We start from the raw sequence: 27,416 nt of genomic DNA, 5'->3' as shown, positions 1-27,416 counted from the left end.
ATAGTCCATTCAACGATCTCGGGGTGTGGGGTTTTGTTTACACTGCCAAAAACAAACAAACAACAAACCAAAAAAACAGCTGGTGGAGGTAATCCCATCCCTGCAAAGGACCCTTGCAGCTTCCCTCCCACCAGCCATTTTTCAACAGTGCAGCTTTGTTTTCCTCTATAAGCAAATGGAGAAATCTGCCCATTTACCTGCATAGAGGGGAAAAGCAGTGAGAGGTTGTGAGAGTCTGATGGGGAACCCCAGCATGGTTTCATGGGCATAGTGGTATCCACACTGGGGGTGCCAGAAGTTGCTAGATGAAAATTATCATGATTTTCTACTTCTTGGAACAAAAACATCATTACAGAACTTGTAATATATCATTTATTTTGTAAATTATGCAACCTCATATTTTGTTAAAAATAATTTTAAAAGGAAGGAAACTTGAGCCTAAACCTCATATTTCATTGAACATCAATATCCTCCCTATTGGTAGGATGATTCTGGGCAATGGCTACGTATTAGAAAATTAATCTCTCTATGTTAGAAAATGCATAGTTCTTTCTGGAAGCAGCTGAGAGAACTGATTTATGCACAATTTTGCACACCCTAAGGAAATTATTTAGATGCCTGACATAGCCTTTATACTTCTCAACAATTCAGCTAAGTTATATCAGTCTGTTGCGGAAACTCAGAAAATAAGCGTTTCCATATGATTCATATTTTAAGCATCTTCAATGAAATATTGTTCACATAAACATCTAGTACTACTGTACTGGTAGAAACAGGTCTAATTCATTTATTGATCAGGGTCATTAACTCTACCTTATAATTTGTGCAGTAATTAAAAAACAATATATTTTCAGAGAAGATAAATCTTTTCCAATAAAACTGTACATTTCTACTAGAAGGTGATTTCTTCTTGTATCGCTCTGAAGACAGCATAAATATCACTCAGTTTCATAGGATCATTAATTAAACTAGTGTGACAGCATCTCTATTCAGTTTGGTATTCTGTCTCTTCTGCATTCAATTAAAAATAAGGAGAAAGTAGTTCTAGGTTTCCAAAGTAATTCAGAGGAATTATGTTTGCCAAGTAAACCTGAAAGAAGCAGCATCTGGTTTATCATTTGAAAGTAGTTACTAATTTAAGAATAAAGAGTATAAATAAAGTATTGGAAAGTATCTGTTATTTTTAGAGAACCTGATCTGCATGCTAAGTAATTTGTCATCTTTAAACATTCTGTGGTCATTGGATATGTTGCTTTGTAAGGAGCAGGTGACCATGATGACCCCTCACTCCCCACTAAATCAACCCAAATGATGACTGCCATAAAACTTCAGAAATTGTAAGTCAGGAGCCTTTTCCTGGCCTCTGCTGCCTCTGCTTCTTTGGCTCGGGATATACAAGATTTTTAAGAGATTATGAAAGTGATTTGAGAGGGATGTCACTTCTTGGAGGCTGGGTTCACATATCCCAGGTGTAAAAGAAGCCATTGAGTCTTTGCTCCCTGCCCCCAAGTGTGTTTCGCATGCGGCTGTTTACATAATTACCCATGCTGCAGCGCGAGTTAGAGTGTCGTCTGAACCCAGTGTATGGCGCGGCGGAGATAGCTTTGTACCTGCCCTACAACCTATGACATGCAGTAGGGGTTGTGGGGTGAGTATAAAGCCATCCCCAGTGTGCCCTGTGCAGGATTTGGACATCCTGCCAACCTGTGCTGCAGTGTGGGTAATTATGTAAACAACTGGTGCATATATGGGAGGGGGAGAAGCCACAATGGCTTCTTTTGCCCCCACGATCAGGCAAATACATATGAGGTGCTTTTGTTCCACTGTTGCTTCTGGTAAACAGTTTTTTGAAACGAGGCCAAAGAGGTGAAATCAGAATGAGTGTAAACAATTATCTTCCCAATTATCTTCCTTCTCTCCAGTCATGTACATGCTAAATCTCTGTTCTGGGAAAGGTGTATGTGTGAAGAAACAGGAAAAGACATGGGTGCTTATACTCTGCTTTATTCCTCCCTTATCTTTCCTTTTTAGGGATAATGATAGCTCCTAAAAGAAAGAGCCTCCTAAAATATGAATAACCTATGATGGGTTATTTCATGGTATGGGGAGATGGATAAGAAATAGATGTAGCAGTTTACTCTCGTGATTTTTTCCTGGATTTAGTGAATCAGACAAAAGTCTATTTACACTCATTGTGTTATGCTTTATTGACAGTTGGCTGTTCTGATGGTAAAACCAGTGAAAATTTGCTGAAATTCTGGCCTGTTTGCACACACCAACCTGTCTTCCTTCATGCACAAGAAGAGAGAAAAAACTTCCAGTTTTACTTTTAGGACAAACTACATTATCCTATTATATACAAATCTGGAGAACTGTGTTATTTATTCTAACCATCATTAAGTTAACAAATCATGGTATCAAACCACGGTTTGATCATGGTTTGGTTTTAGGAACTGTGGTCAGAATAAACCACAGTTCTCTGAGTTAATACATAACAGGGATCCATGGTTTGTTCTAAAATGAAAGTTTTCTCTCTCCTCCTCTCATATGTGAAGGGCCGAGGAGAGTATAATGAGAGGAAAGAGAGATTCATTCAAGATCTTTGCACCATGCCTAGGATTTGGTTATGCCATTTATTGGGCTGTACTGATTATGTCAACATAATATCTTGAAGTATGATACTGTGCAGGTGCCACAGGCAAATACACTGGAGCAAATATTTAGAAACAAAGTACCAGCTGCTTTGGGAGAATCTATTATGCTGTCCATACTGTACATGAATTAAAAATATGTTATGGAGTCTTGCTGTATACTTTCATTTTTGGCATTTGAAAAAATGTCTGAAAACTGTTTATTTATTTATTTATTTATTGCATTTGTATCCCACCCTATATCATAAGATCTCAGAGCAGCATACAAAGTGTACTATATTGTTTTGTCTTTTGTTGTCTTTTGTTTTTTAATTGATTTAATGTGCTCTTTTTGTAATTTACCAGTATGCTCAGCAGTGTAGTCTATTTTAAAACAACCCCTCCTCTTTGGAGTTTCTGCTTAAAATATATCACTTTGAATGGAAAATAAAAACCGCAACAGTTTCCCTCTCTTTGAAATCTAATTGTGGTGATTCCAATTAGAGGAGGAACTGGCTCCTTGCTATAGAGAAAGTTTGAATTTTGTGCATTCACTTTCACTATTGTCTCTCTGATCCAGAATTATAATGCAAAAACTGTTTGCTCACTTAATCCTATTGTGTTTTAGTGCCCATAAGTGATGAAGAGGAGGGAAGCATGCTCTTCGACAGTGTTGCTAAGTCTGCCATTGATCCCTTCGACACATCATCTGGATCTGTACAGTTGATTGCCATAAAGCCTGTAGCTTTGCCTCCTGCACACCCAGCTTCAGACAGGAGTCAGGAAACCGCTGTCCTTAATGGGGAGGTAAGAATATATTTTGTGAGATCATTTGTGCTTTAAGAAAATGCTCAGGGGAGGGGAATGTTGGACAACTGGCTACCAGCCCACTGGAACCTGAGATCTTTTGTGACTTCTGGCACTCAGTATAAAAAGTTGCCTGATGAGCTGTATAAGAGATCCTGTAAATGAAGCAAGTTCTGAGGAGACAGTTTTTTTGGGAAAAAACCCACAATCCCTCACACTGAATCTGTTTCCTCTATTTCCTTTTGGGAGTGGTAAAGATAGGGAGGGGGGGATTGAAGTCCTCTCGGGGGAAATCATATGCAAAGTGCCCCCCCCCCAGTTGTATTACTTATGCAAAAGTCGCCTGTAGTCATAATATTTGTACCAAATAGAAGTAGAAAAACATAGCCATAGATGAATCTGAAAGGTTCCCTCAGCAGGGTGAAACAGAACTGGTAGCTGTTCCTTTGCATATATTTAACCTTATGTATGTTTGGTATTTCTCCATTGAGCTAGAAAAAAATAAGCACTTGAGGAATAATGAAATGTCCCACACAGCAGGTCAAGTTAACAAAAATTATGCAACTTTTATGTAAAGAGCTGTTTGGTTAGAAATGAATTCTGATACAAGGGCTTGTTTGGAGGGCTTCCACAGAAATAATAACCCAAGGTATCTTCACATCACTGCACAAGTGGTTTATTCATGTAAGTAAATGTGATTTCTTTCCTATAGTGGCTGAAAGGTATCCTTGAATGGGTTGCTCTTCCCACTCTGTTCAATAGGAAGGGTTTATGCAATTCAGATTTGCATATGACTTCCTCTGTTTAAGAGCATCCCCTCCTAGTTCTGGTCCTGCCCATCTCCAAGAGAGAGGGCATTGCCTTGGAGGTCCTCTCAAGAGGGGCTGGGATAGTCGCAAGCCGGGGTGCATTCCCAGAATCTCAGAGCCCAAGGAGCAAACTCCATCCACAGCAGTGCAACTGTTTGCTTGTTGCTCAAGGACTAGGTCACCACCCAGGAAATAGGCTTGGATGACACTGAGCCGAAGTGGGACAAAATGGCTGTTACAGGCAGATGTTTTTCCACCCATCTGCGGATAACAGTTCTAGAAACTGAGGCAGCTGAGGTAAATGTGTAAGGCCTTGAGAAAGGATGCAGCTTGGCATGGATCTTCTCTTCTCCCCATCATTGATGGTAGAGGTATCCTGCACCTAGAATTGTTAATTGTTAGTTATACCAGTTTCTGATCAAGGATCTAGCAATGGGACAGAAAAAGTTACCTGACATCCCTGAGCTGCGACCCAAAAAAAGACTGGGAAGCCCCTATTATCTCCACTGAGAAAAGGTTGGGGCCCAGGAGAAAAGGCGAGAAATATATTTTTCAGATCTTTCCCCCAGTCCAGCCTGTCAGTCCCCAGAGTATTCCTATAAAATTGGGAAGTTACAAGAAACTACCCTCACACCTGTATCCAATGGGATGCTGCCAACCCTACCCCCCTATTCCACTGCACACCTTCCAATTCCGTTCTGCAAGCCACACCCACCAATTGTGCAATGGAAATGTAATGCTTCCATGTTGTGGCTCAGTCTCAGCACAGCAGTGGAGTTTATAGTTTATAGCCAGAGTGGTTTGAAGGGTTTGGGCTCATTCAGCCTGTGGAATGTCTGAATCAGTGTGAGTTTATCTTTGTCAATGATTTTAAAGTTAAAAATGGGAATTAAGTTACACTTGTTTAGCTGTTGACATTGTGTTTGACAGGGAAGGAAGCTGGCAGTTTCTTTGTGAGAACTTAACAGAAGAGGGGAAGTTTTTGAAAGTGTCATAAAGGTTAAAGTGTCACTTCTGAAGGGCAGAATGGAGACACCATGCTTGGGCAGGGGCTTCATTAATGAGTTTAACTTCCTTATTATTTGTTCAGCAAGAGGGCTATTGCAGCTGCACCTTTGCTTTTAAGCAGATGCTCAGGCTGGGAGCCTTTGCTAGGAAAATTCTCATCTTCACTGTCTAAAATTCTTTTGTTCAAACTTTCTACTGTCTGAGTTCCTTGAGGATTCTATCTAATTTGGATGCTTGTCTCTTTGAAGTTTGTATTGTTAAGAACTTGCTATGAAAAATACTGCTATACTTTTCATAGACCTTGAATTCTTGTTTGCTATGGATTTTGATCTATGAGTGAAGAGATACTAAAGTGGAAGCCATGGTAATTGAAATCTTTGCATGCATAAGATTACTCTGGTCTTACTCTTGAACTTGTCTTGACTCTTGGATTAGAAAAGCTTTGACTCATGCAGTGTGGAAGTTCTAACAAAAACATTAAGGTTAAATTAAACTCTGTGTGTATAGATTTATTTAAGTATTTTTTCTGGAATTCTTGTCTTTGATTGTTTGGGATGGCTTATTCCAGGAATCATTTCAGACCGTTGCCCTGTACAGCACCATGTACATTGATGGTGCTATATAAATAAATAAATAAATAATAATAATAATAATAATAATAATAATAATAATAATCAGAAACCCTTCTCTTAGATTGCCTGTGATGAATTATACTAGGAATCTTCTGAGCTCCTTGCCCTATGTTTTGAACCATAGAGATTGCAATGAGTAAACCAAGCTACCTAGATCTCTGACAGTTATAATTATTAGCTTTTGATTGTTCTAGAATTACATGGTGTCTATAGCAAATTACAATCAGCTATATGATTTCTGAGTGTGTAACCATTACACTTTTACCATGAGGTTTCTACAATAAAAGAGTCTCACTGGTTTAGAGTGTCAGAATGCTAGAGTTTCCAGCTTGAAAGATGAAGTAAATTTTAAATTAATTTCTGGAATGGGGCAGGCAGGTCAGCAGAGCTCATGTAAGGGAGCTCCACCAACCTGTCCTGATCTAGAAACAAGCGCTTCCACTTGTTTCAGGACTTCCTATAGGAAGTGTTTAATCTCCATTGCACATGCTGTGGATCCTGGTTGCAGAACAGAATCAGTGGGAAGGGCCCTGTTGGGTACTGCAGCATGGCAACCAGTCCAAAACATTCTGTATTTTGGGAGTATCATGTTGGTACAACTTGAAGTTGCATCACCTCTTTATTATTATTATTATTATTATTATTTATTTATATAGCACCATCGATGTACATGGTGCTGTACAGATAACACAGTAAATAGCAAGACCCTGCCGCATAGGCTTACAATCTAATAAAGTTGTAGTAAACAATAAGAAGGGAAGGAGAATGCAAACAGGCACAGGGAAGTGTAAACAGGCACCGGGAAGGGTGAAGCTAACAGTATAGAGTCAGACAGGTTACATCAACAGGTTAACTGTGCCAGACCCTCCCACTTAAGAAATAGAAGGGGCAATGATTTTTCTGATGAAGAAATTAAGGAGTTGTAGAATTTTTCTTCTGAGAAGAGTATTAGACAGTTTCTCCCTCAGAAACAGAAGGAGCAGAGGGAAGAGCCAAGAGAGTTGTCTTCTAAGTGAGGAATCTCACACCATTTTCTCAGAAGCTACTAGAATAGGAGGATCAGACTGTGCTAAGTTTAGAGAGCTACCTCTTCATTTCCCAAGCCATGAGGGGCCAAAGGTTTAGCTCTTCTACATTGGTACAGTTTAAAATTTACTTCATGAACCCATGTGGCATTCAAAGTGTTTCCTGGTAGATGGCTCTGTAGGTTCCTAATATTGGGTTTCCAAAGCTGTGGGTAAACTAAAGCAAAGATAGGGAACTTGTGGCTGTCCAGATGATGTTAAACTGCAATTCCCATCATGTCTCACCATTGGCCAGGATGGATAGTGCTGATGGGAATTGCATCCTGATAACATCTGGAGGACCACAGGTTCACCAGCCCTGCATTAAAGGAATGAACATGTCATATGGAAGCCTCCATTTTAGCCATTGAGGTAGCATGACTACCTCTCTGTTCACTAATATTTCAAGATCCTTGTCCTAAGGAACTCTTGGAATGTGCACTACAACAGAATTTAGCTCTCTGTTATGCAAGTTAGTTAAGCCTTTTGCCAGTGATGTTAGATACAAGCTTAAACTGCCGGCACCTGTGATCAGACTAAATGTAATTTTTGTAATAAGTGGACTGGATATTTTATATCTAAGGTTAATTTATTCTTACTCCTTTTTTGGCCAAGCGTACCTTTTACAGAGTCCCTTGAAGATCTTTTAACAGATTCAAAGGGCAAGAAGAAACTTCTTCCTTAATGTCCTAAGTAAGAGGAGAAGAAGGCTTCCAAGACTTCTATGTTCACTTTGTTCCTTTAAACAGAAATTTAAATATAGGAACCTCACCAGAAGGGTCCAGAAGTTTCACTTACTTGGAGAAGCTTTACCTGCACACAGTTGGGTGATTTTAAAGCATTTGAGAAGGTTTAAAACTCACTAGTGTGCAAATGTTTTTCCTCCATTCATATAGGTTCAAGGCAAAAATATGTTTATGCCCTCTGAGAAATCCAATATTTCCTTGGATCTCAGATGGAAGCAATTGCTATTAGTGCAAGGTGCTTCTTCTCCCAATTTTTCCAAAGCTGATGGCCGCTGCATTGGCTCACCTGCATCTGAAGGGAATTCTCATTAACCTGTACTTACTTAACTGTTGCATCTGGTTTTATTTTCAACAGGGAGCCAGAGCTCTCAGGTAACCTTGCAATGCAGTGCTCATTAGTTACTAGTAAACCAGTTAAATAATTTTAAATTAATTGTGGGGGAGGGGGAGAAAGGCTCACTGATCACAAAAGAATGGAACGTTAGAATTAATACAGCCACATCATCAGTGATATCCATCCCACATAGCATCTGCTCTTCGGGATGGATATCATTCACATAATTTATAACATCTATGAGAATGTATTGTAGGCAGGTAAGGCAATTCAAGGCTGTGTGACTGCTGGCATAGAAGCAGTCCTGAGAACCAGATTTCATTCCAGATCCGTCTGGCAGCTTAGGCAACCTAATCAGGAGGTGATTTAGTTCACTGTTATCGTTGTGTACTGCTGAGACAGCATATGACTACATCCTTCTGTTAAGACCCACTGCAGTGTTGAAGTTGGGCCCTGACACCTTTAGATGGTGGCTGACTTGGAGTTATCTATCCTTGGGAATCATAATCCCTTTCAAGGGACTTTCCAGGCCCAGTTTACAATGCATATAAGCATATTGGACTAGGGAACCTATTCTGGCAGTTTAGCAGCACAAGGCAGGTGGTTTCATAATCCAGTCACAGCAACAATTTTCAGGTTAGGTTTTTAGATTAGGGTATCTAGTATCGCCTGCTTTCCCAGGCCTGGAGTTTTAGGAGATGTTATCCTAGGATTTACCATAATAAGATCCTTTTCTACAGAGGATGGAGAGTATCCTACCCATCCTGGATGGATATGTCTCACTGCTGGGGCATAATGGGTGAACTCTGACCATCTGGGTTTTCCGTTAGTGTCTTAGGTCCAGGGATGCCTCATACTTCATGTTTCTGATTTATGGTGATTCTGTGATTTGTCCATTAAGAACTACAGTGCCTGCATAAGCAAGGAAAATTGAGTAAGGTTAGAATTATTACTGTCTTCTTTATGCATATTACATCCCAAAACTGGGAGGGGGAGCTCTTCCACAGATGAAGTCATATAAAAGTCTGATTTTCATGAGCCTGCCCTATTACATAAGCGAGTGGAAGCAGCAATCCATTTGAGGTTATCTTCCATCCATTGTAGAAAAGGAACGTATCATGGTAAGTCCAACATTCCATTTCAACTATGAACCTATATGAAGGGCCTAACATCCATGAACTGGAAAAACTTGCAACTTGTGTTTTTCCATTACACGAAATTAGAGCAGTGATCTTGTGTGAGTTCACTTGGAATTGAATATGGGACTGTTGCGGTTGGCGTAGGCAAGTCAAAAATTGTGCTCCATTTTCACCATTAAGTTAAAGATCAGACATTACTGCCTGGGTTAGGATCTATCAGTATCTGAAAATTAGGTGATCTTGTGATGGTTCACATTAAAACATGCACTCAAGCACAAAGCACCTCAACCCATTCCTTCCGTTACTAAAAGTAATCTATTAAAAGGCTGTAAAAAAAGTCTCCAACTGCATATCTCTTTCAGCGCAGGTGAATTAAGTCTATGGTTATGTCCATCATTTCAAGGTATTAATCACCTGAAAAAAATGGTACTGTGATTTGATTAATTTCTACCTTTTAATATTTACTTTTGTTTATTGTCAGATTAACAAAGCATTGAAACAGAAGTCTGATATAGAGCACTATCGCAACAAATTGCGCCTGAAAGCCAAACGGAAAGGCTACTACGATTTCCCCCAAGTTGATAATAATAAGGGCTTGGCAGACAGAAAGAAGATGTATGAAAAAGCACAAAATGAAATAGATCATATTTTGGATCCCGATACAGATGGATCTTCTCCATTTGTGGAGCCCAAAAACAGGTGAGTGGTTCTGTGCATTTTTATGGCCTGTTACGCCAATTCATTCTTTATCCCCAAAAAGGCATATCATGAGGAATAGTGCTGCCTAGGTGTCATATGGCGGAATAGTAACATGAATTGACTAGTTTATTTGCGTATGAAGAATGTTTTCATATGTGCCAACTTTCCTCTGCATTGAGTTATCATTTCCTCAAGATGATTGGTGCTTTATTAATTTATTTATTAATGAAGGCATAAAGCTGAAATGTGATGAGGGTAAAACATTTTTTGAAAAGCAATATGGCTGTAAGGACAATATGTTCTATTTTCCCCCCCTCCCATTGATCAGAATTAAAAATTACCATGATTGCTTAATATGAAAAATGGGAGGATAGCCTGACTCAAAGTGTGCTATTCCCTGCTATTCTATGTACAGGATTGTATCTGATCCAAAAATAGATGATAGTACAAAAAGTGTTAGCAAAGCTTAAAACTCAGTTAGTTTTCAGTAACCATACTGTCAGTATCTGAAGACAGAAAGGTGGCGTCCTCTGGGAAATAGTGATGATAATTGCATTACAAAAAACAAAACGAAAAAACCGACAGCGGCTGAACGGGTTATCTGTTGTTAAACATGGAAATGTTAACATGCATTTTTATCTGGAGTTAGATCATATGTAAAGTGCTGCAGCAAAGGATTTCCCTTCTGTTCTGAGTCATCCTTGTCACAGCTGAAGGACGAATTCTCCCCCACTCCCCGATATCGGCAGATGGATTTCTCCCATGGTTGGATGTTGCACATCCAGCCGTGGGAGACATCCTTCACCCACTCTGCCCTGCGATCCATTTGGGGATCGACTCAAAGAGGATGGAAGGAGCTCCTTCTATCCCCCAAGCCTGTCTCCAGATGGATCGTGTGGTGGTGGCAGCGGCGGCGGCAAGGGACATGCATGGTCCCAAGCAGGGATGGCATGATCAGTGGCTCCCCAAGTGCTTGCCAATGGAGCCAGGCTGGTCTAGAACAACAGGTTCTTTTGCTGCTTTTGCCTTATGACTCTGTCGGTATGGAAAATAATCAACGAAACCCGCAACACAACACGATAATCAACGATTGTGCAGAAAAACAACACTGCAAACCTCTGGTGATCTCTGTTGCTTATTTTTTGAAATAACTAACTGTGATGTGGTTTTCGCTCTACAGACGACACATTAGTCAATGGTGGACTGTTTAAGCAACAGTTGGTTAAATGGTCCACCGGCATTGACTAACATGTTGTCCGAACTGAGCCTGTGTGATGGTTTCTGAGTTGATGTCAATTATATGTCCTTGATTGTGTGGAGAATGTAACTTGTAACCAAGCTCTCCATGGCTGCAGATCCAGTAATCTGGCACCAATTTCCCTTGTTAGGCTGAGACTTGATTGAGATGTTGTGGACAGAGAAAAGTCTGTCCAAACATTATCCCTGTATTCATAAATAGCCTGGGTCCCATATTATTCTTTCATGCCATTGAATTTCCAGGGATGGCTGAATTTGGAACATATTACGTGGAGGCCAATTTTTGGATGGTGGGAACTAGTTCTTTTTCTTAGCTTGTTGGAATAGCTAAGCATCTGCAAGTAGTTATTGCTGGTGGAATGTGTCTGCCACCACAGAGTCTAAAAAAACTGAGTGTCATTATCAATGAGTGTGGAGCTTTAGTTTTGAAATGCTTTCAAATGTCATTTCAATGAGTCATTGGTTGGAAAACCTATCCAAAGATAAAATACCATTTATCTTCTAGCATATGACCATCCACTTTGAAATAGCATCCCATTTGTTCAAACCATTTTTTGTATGGGGGGAATGATGCTTGTCTTTCAGAACTGGGTGCAATGCTAAGATATTTAACAAGGAAAGGAAGTGTTTTTTTTTTTTTCTGGACACCATTTATAAAGACAGGTTCAGACAGATAAACCCCTGGATTACATTGGACCCTTGCTTTTGTGTCTTGGAATAATGCTGCTATTAATAGTGGCAATGTACATTCCTTATGAGAATTGTCTAGAAATTTCTCAATGTTCCATATGCATATTCTTAGCTTTCTTAACACTTGGTATGCTTATATTAATTTTATAACGATGGATGGTTGCGTTGATATCTCATAGTATTGCAATAAACAAGATCCATTTACTTTTATTTTGGCCATTACTTTTTATATTGTGACTGACCTTCATGGGCTTCTGGCTATAAAATAAGTGGAAGAATCCAGTGGATAGGAAGTATTTTGCCATGCACGGCTTACCAAGGGGATATCCTATTCTCTTTGATACAAACTGCCAGTTAGCACTTGAAAACTCCTGAACTAAATTCCTATGGCTGTCAAACAGGCATTCATATCTAAGGTTTCAGAATTTATTTTGCTAGCCATCAGTAGAAGGAACTGAGCTGCTGTAAGGGAAAATTACAATCTGGGAAATACAGGGTCAGGGGTTAAGTTCCAGGTGAAAATTAGAAGCTCTGGTAGCAGTAGAAAAATATTAGAACAGCTATATGTTCATCATTCACAAGAATGCACAGTGTAGTCCTATCTTCACATTTTTCTCTGCAATTGAAATTACTAGAGTTTTTGGGAACTTCACCTTAAAAAAAATGCTGTGCATTCCAGAATACTAATAAAGACCTTGGTTTTCATGCCAAAACTTTTATTGGTATGGAAAACTGGGCAGCTGGATATGTGTATATTCAACTATTAAACATACAGCAGCCAGTTGCTCTCTTTGATAGGCTTTTGGCACCACTGTAAGCAGGCCTTCTCCAACTTGGCCCCCTCTAGGTGTTTCAAATGCAATTCCATGAGCCCCAGCCACTATGGACAATGGCCAGGGATGCTGGGAAAATCGGGAAAGCACGAGGTTGGTGAAGGCTGCTGTAGACCTTAACACAGTTCAGTCCATATCCTCTGATATCAAATGCAAGTGAACCTGGTTTTCTGGAGATGTCATGCAGTCTTATTCACAGCACATCTCTCTGCCTTAGTCCACTACATTGAGGAGGTTCAACAAAGAAACTACATCTCTTTTTGTCAAATCAGTGTAGAGGTATTCTTAAACTGGTGTGATGACCTTGACAGCTGGGTGGGACGGAACAGTCATTGTTCCTATGTGGCACTCAGGTCCAAGGACAGGTGGTGTCTTGATGGTGTGCAGGTTGAAGGCAGGGATGTGCTGAAGAAAGGCTTTCTGAAGCCCAGTAGTCTGCAATGGGTAGCCTCACACAGCAGCATGTTGCTCAGACTGAGGATGTATCTCTGCTGAGAGCCCACACATGTTCAAGTGGCACCAGATCGACTCTCTAGTCTCATCTGATGAGACCTATTTTCAGCTAAAAAAGCAATACAAGTCCCTCATAGCCCAAAAAAGACGCCAAGCTGAACGAAACTCCTGGTCCTTGCTGTTAAATGCCTCCTTGAATAATGATTCAAAAATGTTTTGGCAGATTGTGTCGGGCATCTTACGATCCAACTGCCAAGCACCTAGTTACACAATTCCAGCTCAGGTCTGGGAGGATCATTTCAGAGCCATTTTTACTGACCCAGACACTATACAATCAGCTCAGGCTGATATGCAGGATTTATTTATTTATTTATTTATTTATTTATTACATTTTTATACCGCCCAATAGCCGAAGCTCTCTGGGCGGTTCACAAAAATTAAAATCATCATAAAACAACCAACAAGTTAAAAATACAAATACAAAATACAATATAAAAAGCACAACCAGGATAAAAACACGCAGCAAAATTGATATAAGGTTAAAATACAGAGTTAAAACAGTATAATTTAAATTTAAGTTAAAATTAAGTGTTAAAATACTGAGTGAATAAAAAGGTCTTCAGCTGGCGACGAAAGGAGTACAGTGTAGGCGCCAGGCGGACCTCTCTGGGGAGCTCATTCCACAACCGGGGTGCCACAGCGGAGAAAGCCCTCCTCCTAGTAGCCACCTGCCTCACTTCCTTTGGCAGGGGCTCACGGAGAAGGGCCCCTGTAGATGATCTTAAGGTCCGGGTAGGTACATATGGGAGGAGGCGTTCCTTCAAATAACCTGGCCCCAAACCGTTTAGGGCTTTAAATGTCAATACCAGCACTTTGAATCGGGCCCGGACCTGGACTGGCAGCCAATGAAGTTGTAAAAGGACTGGCGTAATGTGAAAGGATGTCACTTTCTCCTCCCTCCCACCCTGGAATTCTGTCTCTAAGGAGGAAGTGATTGAATTAATCCAACAACTTAAAGGGGGTAAGGCACCCGGCATAGATTTTATCCCTGCTGAATTTATTAAAATCAATCAGGATTGGTGGGCCCCTTTGTTAGCCGCCCTTTTTACCGTTATAAATCAATCTGGCAAAATCCCTGACAGTTGGAGACACGCAATTGTGGTTCCGATATACAAAAAGGGACACCCAAAGGACCCTGGGAATTTTAGACCTATTAGCCTGCTCTCAATAATAGGCAAGCTCTATGCTCAATTTCTATCCAATAGACTAATTGACATCCTCAAGGTCAATAATGTTGTCACAGAGGCCCAAGCTGCCTTTAGAAAGAATCACTCCACCTCTGATCATGGTCTGATTCTTTTTCACTTAGCGGAGAAACATCTTAAATTTCTACGTAGCAAACTGTTTGTCGCCTTCATGGATCTGAAGTCCGCTTTCGACTCCATCCCTAGAACTAAACTATGGGAGAAATTAGATAAAATCCTGCTGGACAAAAGACTTCTTAATCTTATAATGGTTTTATACAGCGACAGCAGGATGCGAGTTAAATGTGGCACACAGGGACAGCTTTCAAATGAAATTCTTATGTCTAGAGGAGTAAGACAGGGCTGTATCCTTGCACCTACGCTATTTAACTTATACATAAACGATATTGAGGAGGCCCTGTCTGACCATGAAGGACACTTGCCCAAACTTGGCGCAAGGAAAATTCCTATTTTACTTTACGCAGACGATGCTGTTATTCTCTCCTGCTCTAGGCCTGGTTTGAAACATCTTTTAATGAAATTTTCCAACTTTTGTTTGACCAATGATCTGAAAATTAATTTTGAGAAATCTAAAGTCATGGTCTTTGAAAATAGATTTTCTCAACGTCGGTGGTCCCTTGATGAGCATATCTTGGAACAGGTGAAAAATTTCTCTTACCTGGGGCTGTTATTCCATCATACCCTGTCCTGGAGTGCCCATCGATCGGCCACCCTTAACAAAGCTTCAGTCAGTTCAGCCACAATAACACGCTTTTTCTTTACTAAAGGAGGAATGTTTATACCATCTGCCATCAAAGTGTTTAATGCCAAGTCTGTAGCCCAGCTTTTATATGCCTCCAACATCTGGATAGGGGGATTAACATCTGAGATAGATAGGCTACAGACAAGGTTTTTGAGGACCCTTCTTCAACTCCCAAAGTGTGTCCCTAATTCGGTACTTTTGTTGGAAACCGGGGAAAGCTCTCTTTCACTTAGGGCTTGGTGGTCTGCCTTAAAATTTTGGATGGAAGTTAGTCTTTTTGGGAGGGGCTCAGGTCTGCTTCCATGTCTGGCTCAGGACAACTATGTGAACAGTTGGTCCAAGCTTCTTGCCAGGAAGGCAGCTTCAATCGGTCTCTCCTCTTCCCTCCTCCTTAATCTGGGCTTGAATTTTGCTTTGAAATCTGTTAAACAAAGACTGTGGGATATAGCCTTCTGCGACTTACGTGCTCGCTCTTATGTTTCCTGCTCTCCCAGTGCATTGCATGTTCATTACGTTGGGCCTCTTCAGCTGGCTAAAGAACCTGTCGGTGGCTAAATATCGTATTGCTTTCTCCAAGGCCAGATGCAATGTTTATTCTATTGAATTACTTCAGGGCAGATATGCTGGTGTCCCCTATCAGGAATGACGGTGCCCCTGTAGGAACATGGAAGTGGAGACGATGGAGCATATCCTTCTGTCCTGTAGCTTTTATAATCAGGCCCGCCATCTTATGATCACCCCATTGTTGAGTAAACTGTCCAGAAGTTCAGACAAATTTTATGTTAAGTTTCTGTTGAAAGAGAAGTCCTCAAGAATAACTTTGGCTGTTGCTAAATTTCTTACAGTGGCGGCCAGGATTAGAGCTCTCTATGTATTAGACATAAGTTGATAATAGCTCTAACTGTATGATTTCATGTTTGATTCTTGTTCTTTGTTTTTTTCATGGATCTATGGATCGCAATAAAGAAGTATGTATGTATTAGTTTGCTAGGGCCTGATCTGTAGGGCTCTCTGTTGAAGGCCTACAATGCCTGAAACAGGAAGGGAAGAAATTCTAGCACAGGGTTTCAAGAATTAGAATATGTTTGGAATATAAAGAATGGTGAGAGCGAACAGCTTTTATGCATATTGGTGCCTGGAGAGAATTAAATGAGCAAAAGAGTAGGCACTTAGAGAAACACAGTTCTATGGTGATTAAGGTCAGCAAAGAATGAAGATTCTTGATTGGTGTGTCTGGTGCCATTGCTAGGGCTGTGGGGCATTAGGGTTTTGCACAGGTCTCCGGTGGAGAAGAAGAGGGGATTGTTACATATGCACAGTAAAAGATAAGATAACTTTTAAATTATACAGTAACTTTTTTATTAGCATATACTGTCTTAGGAATATAAATGAAGCAGGCAAAAAAAATCATATTAATCTATGCAGCAGATGTAATGCAGTGCTTGAATCATGACTGGAAGGTTAGAAAGTATCAAAGGAGTAAGAAATCCTCAAAATATATTTTGCATGAAGTTTTAATATTGATCCAGTAAATTTTATTATCCACACTGGGATTTTGCTTGCTTGTGCACAATGTAGAAAGAGACCATGAAATATGTTTTCCAAAACACATTTTAATGTTTTCTTTGTTATTTTCAAGAAAGAAACTTCCATTTTTAAATCCATTTCTCTACTGCTTCACTCACAAATACATTTGAATCAAATCAGTGGGTTACGCTCACGAGTGGATTCGTTCAGGTTCGAGGTCGTTTTAGGCTTGCAGTAAAAATGACCCTTCTGTAATCAGAGTACAAACTGAAAACTTTGTGAAAGGCAATTCAAAAACAGTTAATTGTCCACAGGAGCTGAAAATGAATTTGTCCCCCGCCCACCCCATATACACCTTCTATAGAAGGGTCTCCAAATGTTATAAAGAATATTTCCTGTGGTGCTTATTTAGCACTGACATTCAGATTTTAATCAGCCAGTTGGATTTTAAAACTCTGTATACTTGCTCTTTCTGAAATAGTATTCAACATTGGTAGATTAAATAATAATGATGCTAGCAGTCTTATTGAATATTTTCTCCTTTTTCCTCCACAGTTACATTTGTTCTTCCTTCTTTCATTGGCACTACAGAATATTAAACTGATGGAATAAAACAGTCACCAAAATGCATTATTCAGGCAGGCCTTTACAAATTCATATTTTTGTATAACAGCACTCTAAAATCATTTACAAATTGTCAGCACTAAATAATTTGGGTTGTACAAGGACCAAGTCCCCAGCCCTGTGCATTCCTCTGAGTATTCTCTGACACATGTTCAATGCTTTAAAATCCTGCTCTTCCGTTCCCTGTTGGCACTGACTAACCTATGCTTGTGCTGGTTATTAATGTTGATACCTCCCTTCTCATTAGTGAGTCTTCCTTAAATCAGCTAATTGGCAATCTCACAAAGCCTACTCATTATATGAACTGTTCTGGATTCTTCATGGTTTTACAATTAGGTCAAGGGTGCCTGAATAATCTGAAAGTAGTGCTGGTGTCAGTCCCATCCTGCTGTACCTGCTGGGAGGCCTGCACTGGCTGCTGCTTTGTCCTCACTGACTCTCATAGTTCTTTGCAAAAGGGAGATGAAAAGTGCTGCTGGTGGGCTGTTTAACAGTGTACTCTGAGAGCAATTTGACTCTGCTTCCTATATAGGATCTACCTGTCTGTCCTCTAATCAGGCCAGTAGCCACAGAGGACCTGGTCTCCTTAGGAAGGCTGCAGGCTTTCCTTTTCTCCCTCTCTCAAAATACTAGAATCTGGGGTCACCCCATGAAGCTGATTGGTGGGAGATTCCGGACAAATAAAAGGAAGTTCTTCCTCACACAGCCCATAGTTAAATTATGGAATTCACTACCACAAGATGTAGTGACGGCCACCAATTTGGATGGCTTTAAAAGGAGGTTGGATAAATTCCTGGAGAAGGGTATCAATGGCTACTAGCCCTGATGGTTATGTGCTACTTCCAGTATTCGAAGCAGTAAGCCTATGTGCACCAGTTGCTGGGGAACATAGGTGGGAGAGTGCTGTTGCACCATGATCTGCATTCAACAGCATGTGTACATTTGAAAAATGTGCATGAATAAATGCATACTTTTGAAAAATTCACACAAACTTAATTGAATCAATGGGAGAAGAATGCATACATTTCAAAGATGTGCGTAATTGATGTTTACATATTGAAAAATATGTACAAAAATACACATGGATTTTCTTGTGAAAAGAAAAAAACAAAGCTTGCAATCTGATACGGACTCAAGTTGGAATGAGATTCAAGATGGAATTCGGAGAACTTTGACAAGCTCAAGTTCTGCTGATTCTCACATCCCTATCCCTGTAAAATTATGTGCATGACACAGGGTGAGAGCATCCTGTGCTTTAAACGGCCACCCCACCCCACCCTGCTTTATAGGATATTGTTTACATAATTTCTATTCTGCATCTTCTCTTCTGCATCTTCAACATCATTAGGCATTATCAAGATGACTGACGAATTGAGATGAAAATAAAAATATAATGTTCAAAATATTTAAAACACACAACATAAAACCCATGAGATCAAAGCTACAGCAATCCAAAAAGTAGTTTGGGTCACTGACTTGAAGTAAGAATCCTGATAAACCTAAGTCAGTTTTATATTAGATCGTGTAGGACAAAATGTCCTCAAGATTATATTCTTCTCATGTATTATTGCTAAGTTGTCATAAACCACCCTGGAATTTAGAAATGAAGGCTGGTATAGATATTTTAAATAAATACATTTTGTGGGGAAAGTCTGATTTCTAAAAGTTCTGTTAGAATTACAATAATATGAATATGTTTAAATTCCAATGAATTTGGGTATTGTGTTGGACAGGTTTATTCTTCTTCTCTCTGGCCTTCCTTCTTCTCACATCAGTCCGTTGGTTTCTGTTCACCACTCTGCCGCAAAGATCATCTTCTTGGCTCACCGCTCTGACCATGTTACTCCGCTTCTGAAATCTCTTCATTGGCTTCCAATTCACTTCAGAATCCAATATAAACTTCTCCTGTTAACCTTCAAAGCTTTTCACAGTCTAGCTCCTTCCTATCTCTCCTCTCTCATCTCACACTATTGCCCCACTCGTGCTCTTCGCTCCTCTGATGCCATGTTTCTCGCCTGCCCAAGGGCCTCTACTTCCCTTGCTCAGCTTCGTCCATTTTCTTCTGTTGCCCCTTACGCCTGGAACGCTCTTCCAGAACATTTGAGAACTACAAGTTCAATCGCAGCTTTTAAAGCTCAACTAAAAACTTTTCTTTTTCCTAAAGCTTTTAAAACTTGATGTTGTGCAGACTTTATACTGTTAGTTTTACCCTACCCTGTGCCTGCTTACCCTACCCTGTGCCTGTTTGCATTCTCTTCCCCTCCTTATTGTTTTACTAGGATTTTATTAGATTGTAAGCCTATGCGGCAGAGTCTTGCTATTTACTGTTTTACTCTGTACAGCACCATGTACATTGATGGTGCTATATAAATAAATAATAATAATAATGTTTTCTTTTACCAAGTGTTCCTTGGTAAAATAAAACATTTTTCTTTGCCCTCCAACCCTATGTTCTTTGTCTGTTCACTTTATCTCATATTCGTAGGGAAACTGACAAATGGAAGCAACCGATTAACCTTTATACCACTTTACTGTATGTGCCTTCCTCACTTCTACTTGCACTTGAAAGCCCTAATCATCTCAATACCTCTAAAATGGAAGTGCATCTTTGTCTGCTTTTTGTTGTTGACTTTTTCTTGGCCTTTTAAAGGAGATACTTTACATACAGCTATTGCTGCAATTTTAATATAGTGCCATCCTACCCAATAAGCACATGCATACTATCCACCACTGATATCAGTTGTTCTTATGAAAGTTTTATACAAGACCCAGTTATGTAAGAAACAGACGTTCAAATTAAAAACACCACCACCAAACTACTCAGGACCAATATCTTTTAATTCTTATTTAAAGGTGCTAAAAAGCAGAACTAAAACAAAGTATCAAGTTTGCATATAAAGATAGAGCTGGCATTCTCAAACCTAGATATAGGAAGGGCTTCTTCAAATGTTGCATAGCAGAAACACATACATGATACATGCACACACGATTATTTTGGGTTCTCATGCCAACCTTTGGGTTCTTATACAATTCTTTATGACCTTGTGTCTGGAGCAGGAAAAAAATTATGCCTCCTGGTCCTGGATCCTTGATCTCGGTTTCAAGAATCAATAGCAATTAACAGTCACCCAATAAAAACATTTCCTCTTGTTTGTTTCCATCAGATTTGAGAGGATGTTACTAATGGGTTAAGGGAAATTATCTATACCACCATTTTCTCATTCCATTGTGACAAGTGTGTTCCTGATCTCACATCTTAAGAGAGAGACAGGTGCAGTTTTATATTATGCAGTAATAAGCATGTCACTACCCTGCTACTAAGTCATAGTACCATATAATTCACATAGGAAATGGTTACAACTCTGAGGGAAATGTTGTATGAAACGTGCTACAGGGTGATTAATTGCACTAGTTATCTCTTGATATTCTGGCTTTCTCTAGCCAGATAAATACTTCATGGAAGAGAATATATGGTTCTGAATTCTTAGATAAATTATCTTGTAGTCCTACAATAAAAAAGATGGGAATTCAGGTAGGAACACTCACTGCAAGCCTTACTATGAAGTGATGTAAAGCACTCTGCTGTAGGCAGCTGAATCCAAAGAAATCCACTTGGTGAAACATTTTTTGATTTTACCCCATTTTCTGGCCAAACATGTTCCCAAAGCATCTTAAAGTTATAAATAAGAAGGTGTGTGTGTGTGTGTGTGTGTGTGTGTGTGTGTGTATGTATATATATATATATATATATATATATATATATATATATATAGTTAAGGCCTGACTGGAAAACAACACATTCCTCCATGATAAAGGGCTATTTGGGGTGTGCCATTCTAACATTCATAAAATCCAAAATGTTTCACCAATCTTCCTGAAATTTACATGTGCCAGAAAGAAATGTTGGTTTTACATAACCTGAAAATTTCAAGAAGATTGGTGGAAGACTAAGGGAAGGAGGGCAGTTTAAAGTAGAACTGAAAAAAATCCTCTTTCACTCACTGTGATTACTGAGGCCACAGCTAGACCTATGGTTTATCCTGGGATCATCCAGGGTTCGCCCCTGCCTGAGCACTGGATCCCCTGTGTGTCACCTAGATGAACAGGTATGACCCCTGGATGATCCAGGGATAAACCTTAGGTCTAGCTATGGCCTGAATTTGGGTTGGCGAGATTTGTGCCAATGATTTTTGAAGTAATTAGACGCTATATATGACACATGCATACACACACACAATTGATATTGTGATAAAATCCTGTAATCAATGAACAAAATTGGCCAGGTAAAAAAGGTTAAGGATGACAACAAGCTAAATAAAATTTGGTATCATCACCATATTAATGAAAGGGAATTCCAGTTGCTTCATGTAGAGATGAGGGGAATCTCAGCATCCCATATACTATTCTACAAGTGGAATAGCAGTCTCCCAGCACCACCTTCTGGAACCTGCCCATGAAGACATTGTTGAACATCTGCAAGACTGTCTCCGACTTCCAGTCCCTATCTCCTGCCCTTACTTTCGTTCTGGCACATAAATGGGACTGAACAAGCATACTAGGGATGGCAAATATACTAATTAGACTATCTTCATATAGGAAGAACAACAGTAGCTTTGTGACGATGCATTAGAGCTCTCTCCCTGCCAAAAATTGTATCAGGAAATGAGACCACAAAGCCACCAAGACTAGTTTGTCTGGATACCTCAAGTTGGCAGGGCTGCTTTTTAGCTATGAAGAGAAGTAGAAACTGCCTTCCATTTTGGATTTTACCTTCCTTTATATCTTGCTTATTCTGTACCCTTAATGAGTCTCCTTGTTAGTACAGTTTATTTGTAGAATATGTATCTCAGAAAAAGATGGGAATCTTTTATAGATCCTCCATCAGTTTTCGCAGGATAGTTCTTTTTATATATATTCTATATTTGAGATGTGGCTAAGATTGACCTTGATTCTTCAGATTACTGTAATGATATACAGTATTAACAAAAACAATCCTGCATTAGAACCATTTACACACAAAGCCATGATGGGAGATGGTCACCCTCTTTCATTTCTCCCTGTTGAACCTTCTTGAGCTCTATTAATGGGTCAATTAATCTTATCCTTTTATGGGTCCATTTGCCTGACTTTCTTGGAGTAAACTGGAGAGCTTTGGATTAAATGCTGCTACATATTGATTTTCTTTATGTACTATGTATACTAACTATATAGCAGCAAATAGACCTGTGACATTTATGGGAACTGATTTCCCATAATTTATTAGAATGGCATTTCTTATTGAGTACTGCCTTTTCAAAAACCTACTACACATATGAAGCAATTTTTGAAAGCATTAACTATATTGAATATTGTGTTATGATTACAGTATAGTAAAGAAAGCCAATGAGATTGTGACATGAACAGTCTGGTATCCTGGCAGGCAGAGTACTTGAAGAAAAAACAATCTTGTTGTCCTTTTGCTTACTGATTTTATACATCACTATTTTGTTAACACCTCCCAATTCAATTTTTTTTGTGATCAAGAAGTTTTCTTTGAGGGAGAATTTGAAATTCAGACTTTATGCCAGTGATGCAGTTGCTAGTAGGCTGGGATTCTGAATTAGATTGGTACCTAATTGAATGGTTAGTTAATTTATATGAAAGATTGTTCATACAGTTTGGGTGATTTTCATACTCACCAGGCAAATCCATCATTATCAGGGGTTATAATTACCATGGAAATTAACAGAGAAGAAGATTGATATAAGGGTTGATTTGTACACAAGTCTTCACAAAGTAGAAGCATTTCAGTATTTCTTTGGAGTTCGTTGTTTAGTGAATTCTAGTTGTCACTTTCCAAGTATTTCATGCCTGATTATTTAAAATATTTTTTCACAACTCAGAACACAGTAAATACCAAAAAAATTAGAGTGACCTACTATTGTTTTGCCCACTTTTAAATATTTTTTTCTTCTGCAGGCACCAGATGAAGAACTCTGTTTACCGAAGCAGGCAGTCTTTGAACAGTCCTAGTCCAGGAGAAACTGAAATGGATCTTCTAGTTACACGAGAGAGACAAAGGCGTGGGATCCGCAACAGTGGATATGATGTAAGTGTATGCAAATCCTGTTTGTTGAGCAAGTTTCACTGGCTATAGGTTACCTTGGAACAGGGGCGCAGCCACATTGGGCAGTGTCAGGGGCTGCGCGTGCATATATATGCACACACACACACAAACACACACACACACACACATGTATTCACATATGATCTTTCATCAGAGATAAAGAAAGGGGTGCCCTTGCTAGCACTAGCACCAGCTATGGAAAGCCTGGGGTTTCCCCATGCTAGCGTTAGCAAGCAGGGCTGGCTTTAGGGGTGGGAGAGTAGGATGGGCGCCAAGCTGATCTGAAGGAGGCACCAGGTCCAATGGTCAGAGCTGCTAGCTCTGATTACCATAGCACTGATTACCAGAGGAAGGTATAAACAGTTGGGATTGGTACCAGTGACCAATGATGTAGCATCCCTTGTTAAGGCTCATAAGCAATCCAAAATATCTATTTTCCCATCATAATTCTGAGAAAAGAAAGTTACCATTTAATAAATCACCAAACATTGAGTCCAGGCCAGCTGAATAGATTTTGGACTGGTCATTGGGCCCCCGTTGCATAATGAAGCTCCGGGTGAGAGATGTTACTGAGAATTTCCTCTCCTTTCCAGGACAATAATCCTACAATTAACAACTTGCTCTCTCTCTCTCTCTCTCTCTCTCTCTCTCTGTGTTCTTTTATTCATTTGATCATTGCAGCTGCTTGATTTTCAATTCAATCCAAGGCATGTCTACTCAGAAGTAAATTCTATTGCATGGAATGAGTCTCATTTCCATGCACTAATTTGAAGGGGTGTGTGGATTTTGTTGGAGTTGCCTCTGGACATGTGTATTTAGGGACCATGACTTTTTGTGAGTGAAGGGTTTAAGCTCCCCCCATCGCAATTTCTTTTTTTAAAAAAATCCCATGTATTTGATTTTTAAAGAATGTTTATTCCTTGAGTCCTGATCTGACTTCATAGTGTGAAGGAACCACTTATGGAGCCTTAGAGTTGATCAGAAGGGAGGAGGAGGGGCGCAGGAGAAGAGCCCCATTGCACTGGGAAAGCAGGTGGGGAGGAGGAATATTTCAAGGAAAGTTCTCCCCTCCTTTGCCCACCCCACTCGGGCAATCCAGTCTGACTAGGAATCACAATATTATATACTGCTTGGGCTCTTATTAGCTTATTAGGCCGGTGGCTAATATCCCTTTCCTGGGCAAGGTGCTTGAGCAGGTGGTTGCAGGACAACTCCAGCACTCTTGAATGAAACGGATTATTTAGATCCATTTCAATTGGGTTTCAGGCCTGGTTTTGGAACAGAAACTGCCTTGGTCGTCCTGTGGGATGACCTCTCCCGGGAGAGAGACAGGGGGCGTGCGACCCTGTTGATTCTCCTGGACCTCTCAGCGGCCTTCGATACCATCGACCATGGTATCCTTCTGGATAGGTTGTCTGAGCTGGGAGTTGGAGGTACTGCGTTGCAGTGGTTCCGCTCCTACTTGGATGGCCGATTCCAGAAGGTGGTGCTGGGGGATTATTGCTCTGTGCCGTGGCTCCTAAGCCATGGGGTTCCGCAGGGCTCTATCCTATCCCCTATGCTGTTTAACATATACATGAAGCCGCTGGGGGAGGTTATCCAGAGATGTGGACTGAGGTGTCATCAATATGCAGATGATACCCAGCTCTACCTTTCTTTTTCATCAAACCCAGGTGAGGCAGTGACTGTTCTGAACCAGTGCCTGGGCACGGTAATGGACTGGATGAGGGCTAACAAACTGAGACTCAATCCAGACAAGACGGAGGTACTGTTAGCGGGTGGTTCATATGTCCGGCGAGCTGATGTTTGCCTTGTCCTGGACGGGGTTGCACTCTCCCTAAAGGATCGGGTCCGTAGTTTGGGGGTGCTCTTGGATCCAGAACTGTCACTTGAGGCACAGGTGAACTCAGTGGCAAAGAGCACCTTTTATCAGCTTAGGTTGATATACCAACTATGCCCTTATCTGGACAGAGATAGCCTAGCTATAGTTATCCATGCTCTGATAACCTCTCGTTTGGATAACTGCAATGCGTTATACGTGGGCTGCCTTTGAAAACGGTCTGGAAGCTTCAGCTGGTATAAAACAGGGCAGCCCGTTTACTAACAGGGACTGGCCGGCGAGATCACATTCCGCCAGTCCTTTTACAACTTCATTGGCTGCCAGTCCAGGTCTGGGCCCGATTCAAAGTGCTGGTATTGACATTTAAAGCCCTAAATGGTTTGGGGCCAGGTTATTTGAAGGAACGACTCCTCCCATATGTACCTGCCTGGAGCTTAAGATCATCCACAGGGGCCCTTCTCCGTGAGCCCTTGCCAAAGGAAGTGAGGCAGGTGGCTACTAGGAGGAGGGCTTTCTCTGCTGTGGCACCCCGGTTGTGGAATGAGCTCCCCAGAGAGGTCCGCCTGGCGCCTACTCCTTTCGTCGCCAGCTGAAGACCTTTTTATTCTCTCAGTATTTTAACACTTAATTTTAACTTAAATTTAAATTTTACTGTTCTAACTCTGTATTTTAATCTTATATCAATTTTGCTGCATGTTTTTATCCTGGTTGTGCTTTTTATACTGTATTTTGTATTTGTGGTTTTAACCTGTTGGTTGTTTTATTATGGTTTTAATTTTTGTGAACCGCCCAGAGAGCTTTGGCTATTGGGCGGTATAAAAATGTAATAAATAAATAAATAAATAAATAAAATAAATAAGCTATGATGGGTTTTAATGTTGATACCTGGGGAGGAAGATGTAGTCTAGGGAGAGGTTTGAGGCAGGGGAGTCTTATCTTGAAAGAAAAGCATTACCAATTTAAAAAACATCTTTAAAAGTTGGGAAAGCACTTGAGCCCCAAACAGTGCTTTTCTATTTTGCCATGCCTAGGGCATGTAGTTTTGTCAAGATATTGGAGGTAGCCACTTGTTTTTTGACTGCTTGTGGTTGGTTGCAGTTAAGGGAGATCCCCCTCCCCCCCAGCCAAGTGCTGAAAGCAAAGGGAAAGCTAATCTATCCCCTGCATCATTTCCGTCCCACAGCAATAAAGCTTCCACCCACATTCTTTCTTTTGTAAAAGTGTGTAATCCAATGCTTGGGTGCAGGATCCTCCTCATTAAGAATGGGGCACTTCTGTTGGTTGAGAATGCGATGCTAAGGCTTTAGTGTTGGGCTAATAATGTATGGTTACTCAGAAGCAAGTCTTACCAATTTCAAAAGACATAGAGGCCTTAGCTAGAGCAGGCTATATCCCGGGGTGATACCCGGGATCGTCCCTGTGCGTCCACAAGATGCATAGGGGATCCCAGGATCAGGGAGGGATCATCCCTCCCTTGCCCTGGGATACAGCCCTACCCTTTGGGCCCACTTTTCCCGCGGTCTTGGGCTGAGCCTGAGACCGCGGAGCGTGTGGCCCGTTTCCATGGGTTTACCCGGCTCTGCGTGATTACTCGTGCAGAGCCGGGAGCCGCGCACGGGGCGCAGCGCTCCTCTGGAGCATTGTGCCCATTGGGGGTAGGGTGGGGGGAGCAGGGGAAATCATTTTTTTTTTAAAAAAACACTCACTGTGAGTTGCTTGAGTGCTCCTGCGCTCCCGTCTCTTTAAAAATAAAAAATGACGTGCGCGGCGCCTCTCTTCCTGAGGTCATCGTGCCTTACGCATAAACGGGGGTGAGATCTTGCGTTATTCACAACATGAGGTCTCTCCTCCTCTCCCCTGGACTTTCAGGTAGGTCTCGCTAAGGCCAGAGTGTCTCTAAGTGCCTCCCTCCTCCCCTGGCATGTGTGCAAAGGATAGGAGGGGACGTCTGCTGTACTGTTTCATCGCTGCCCCTTCTTTGTTCAGTTTTAAGAGCACAATCCTATGGACAGTGCTCCTGATAGAGCGTGAACTCTGAGTTCAGAGCCCTCCACCTCTCTGATGACATTGAATTGACTTACCTTTCAGTGGTGAGTAGGGAACTGGAGAGGCCATAGGATTATGCATATCCAGGTCTTCTCTTCTCCTCTCCTCTCCCCTGTCTCCCCACTATCACCTCCCCTTTTCTCACTCTCCAACTTCTCTTACGAG

At 40.7% G+C, this 27,416-nt stretch overlaps 1 protein-coding gene across 1 annotated transcript in view; it reads left to right on the top strand.

Moving 5' to 3' along the window:
• The window catches only part of KIAA1549L (KIAA1549 like), a 190,479-nt gene that overhangs the window by 135,122 nt on the left and 27,941 nt on the right, over positions 1-27,416 (top strand). Inside the window, exons 14-16 of the mRNA XM_063117318.1 lie at positions 3,259-3,437; positions 9,651-9,868; positions 23,218-23,347. Of these exons, the coding sequence (XP_062973388.1) occupies positions 3,259-3,437; positions 9,651-9,868; positions 23,218-23,347 (527 nt within the window). The remainder of the gene's footprint in view (positions 1-3,258; positions 3,438-9,650; positions 9,869-23,217; positions 23,348-27,416) is intronic.

The sequence above is a fragment of the Elgaria multicarinata genome, chromosome 2 (genome assembly GCF_023053635.1).
Source record: "Elgaria multicarinata webbii isolate HBS135686 ecotype San Diego chromosome 2, rElgMul1.1.pri, whole genome shotgun sequence".
Taxonomy (NCBI): Eukaryota; Metazoa; Chordata; class Lepidosauria; order Squamata; family Anguidae; genus Elgaria; species Elgaria multicarinata.
Note: the sequence above shows the minus strand (reverse complement) of the source record. Positions and strands in the feature narration are given on the sequence as shown.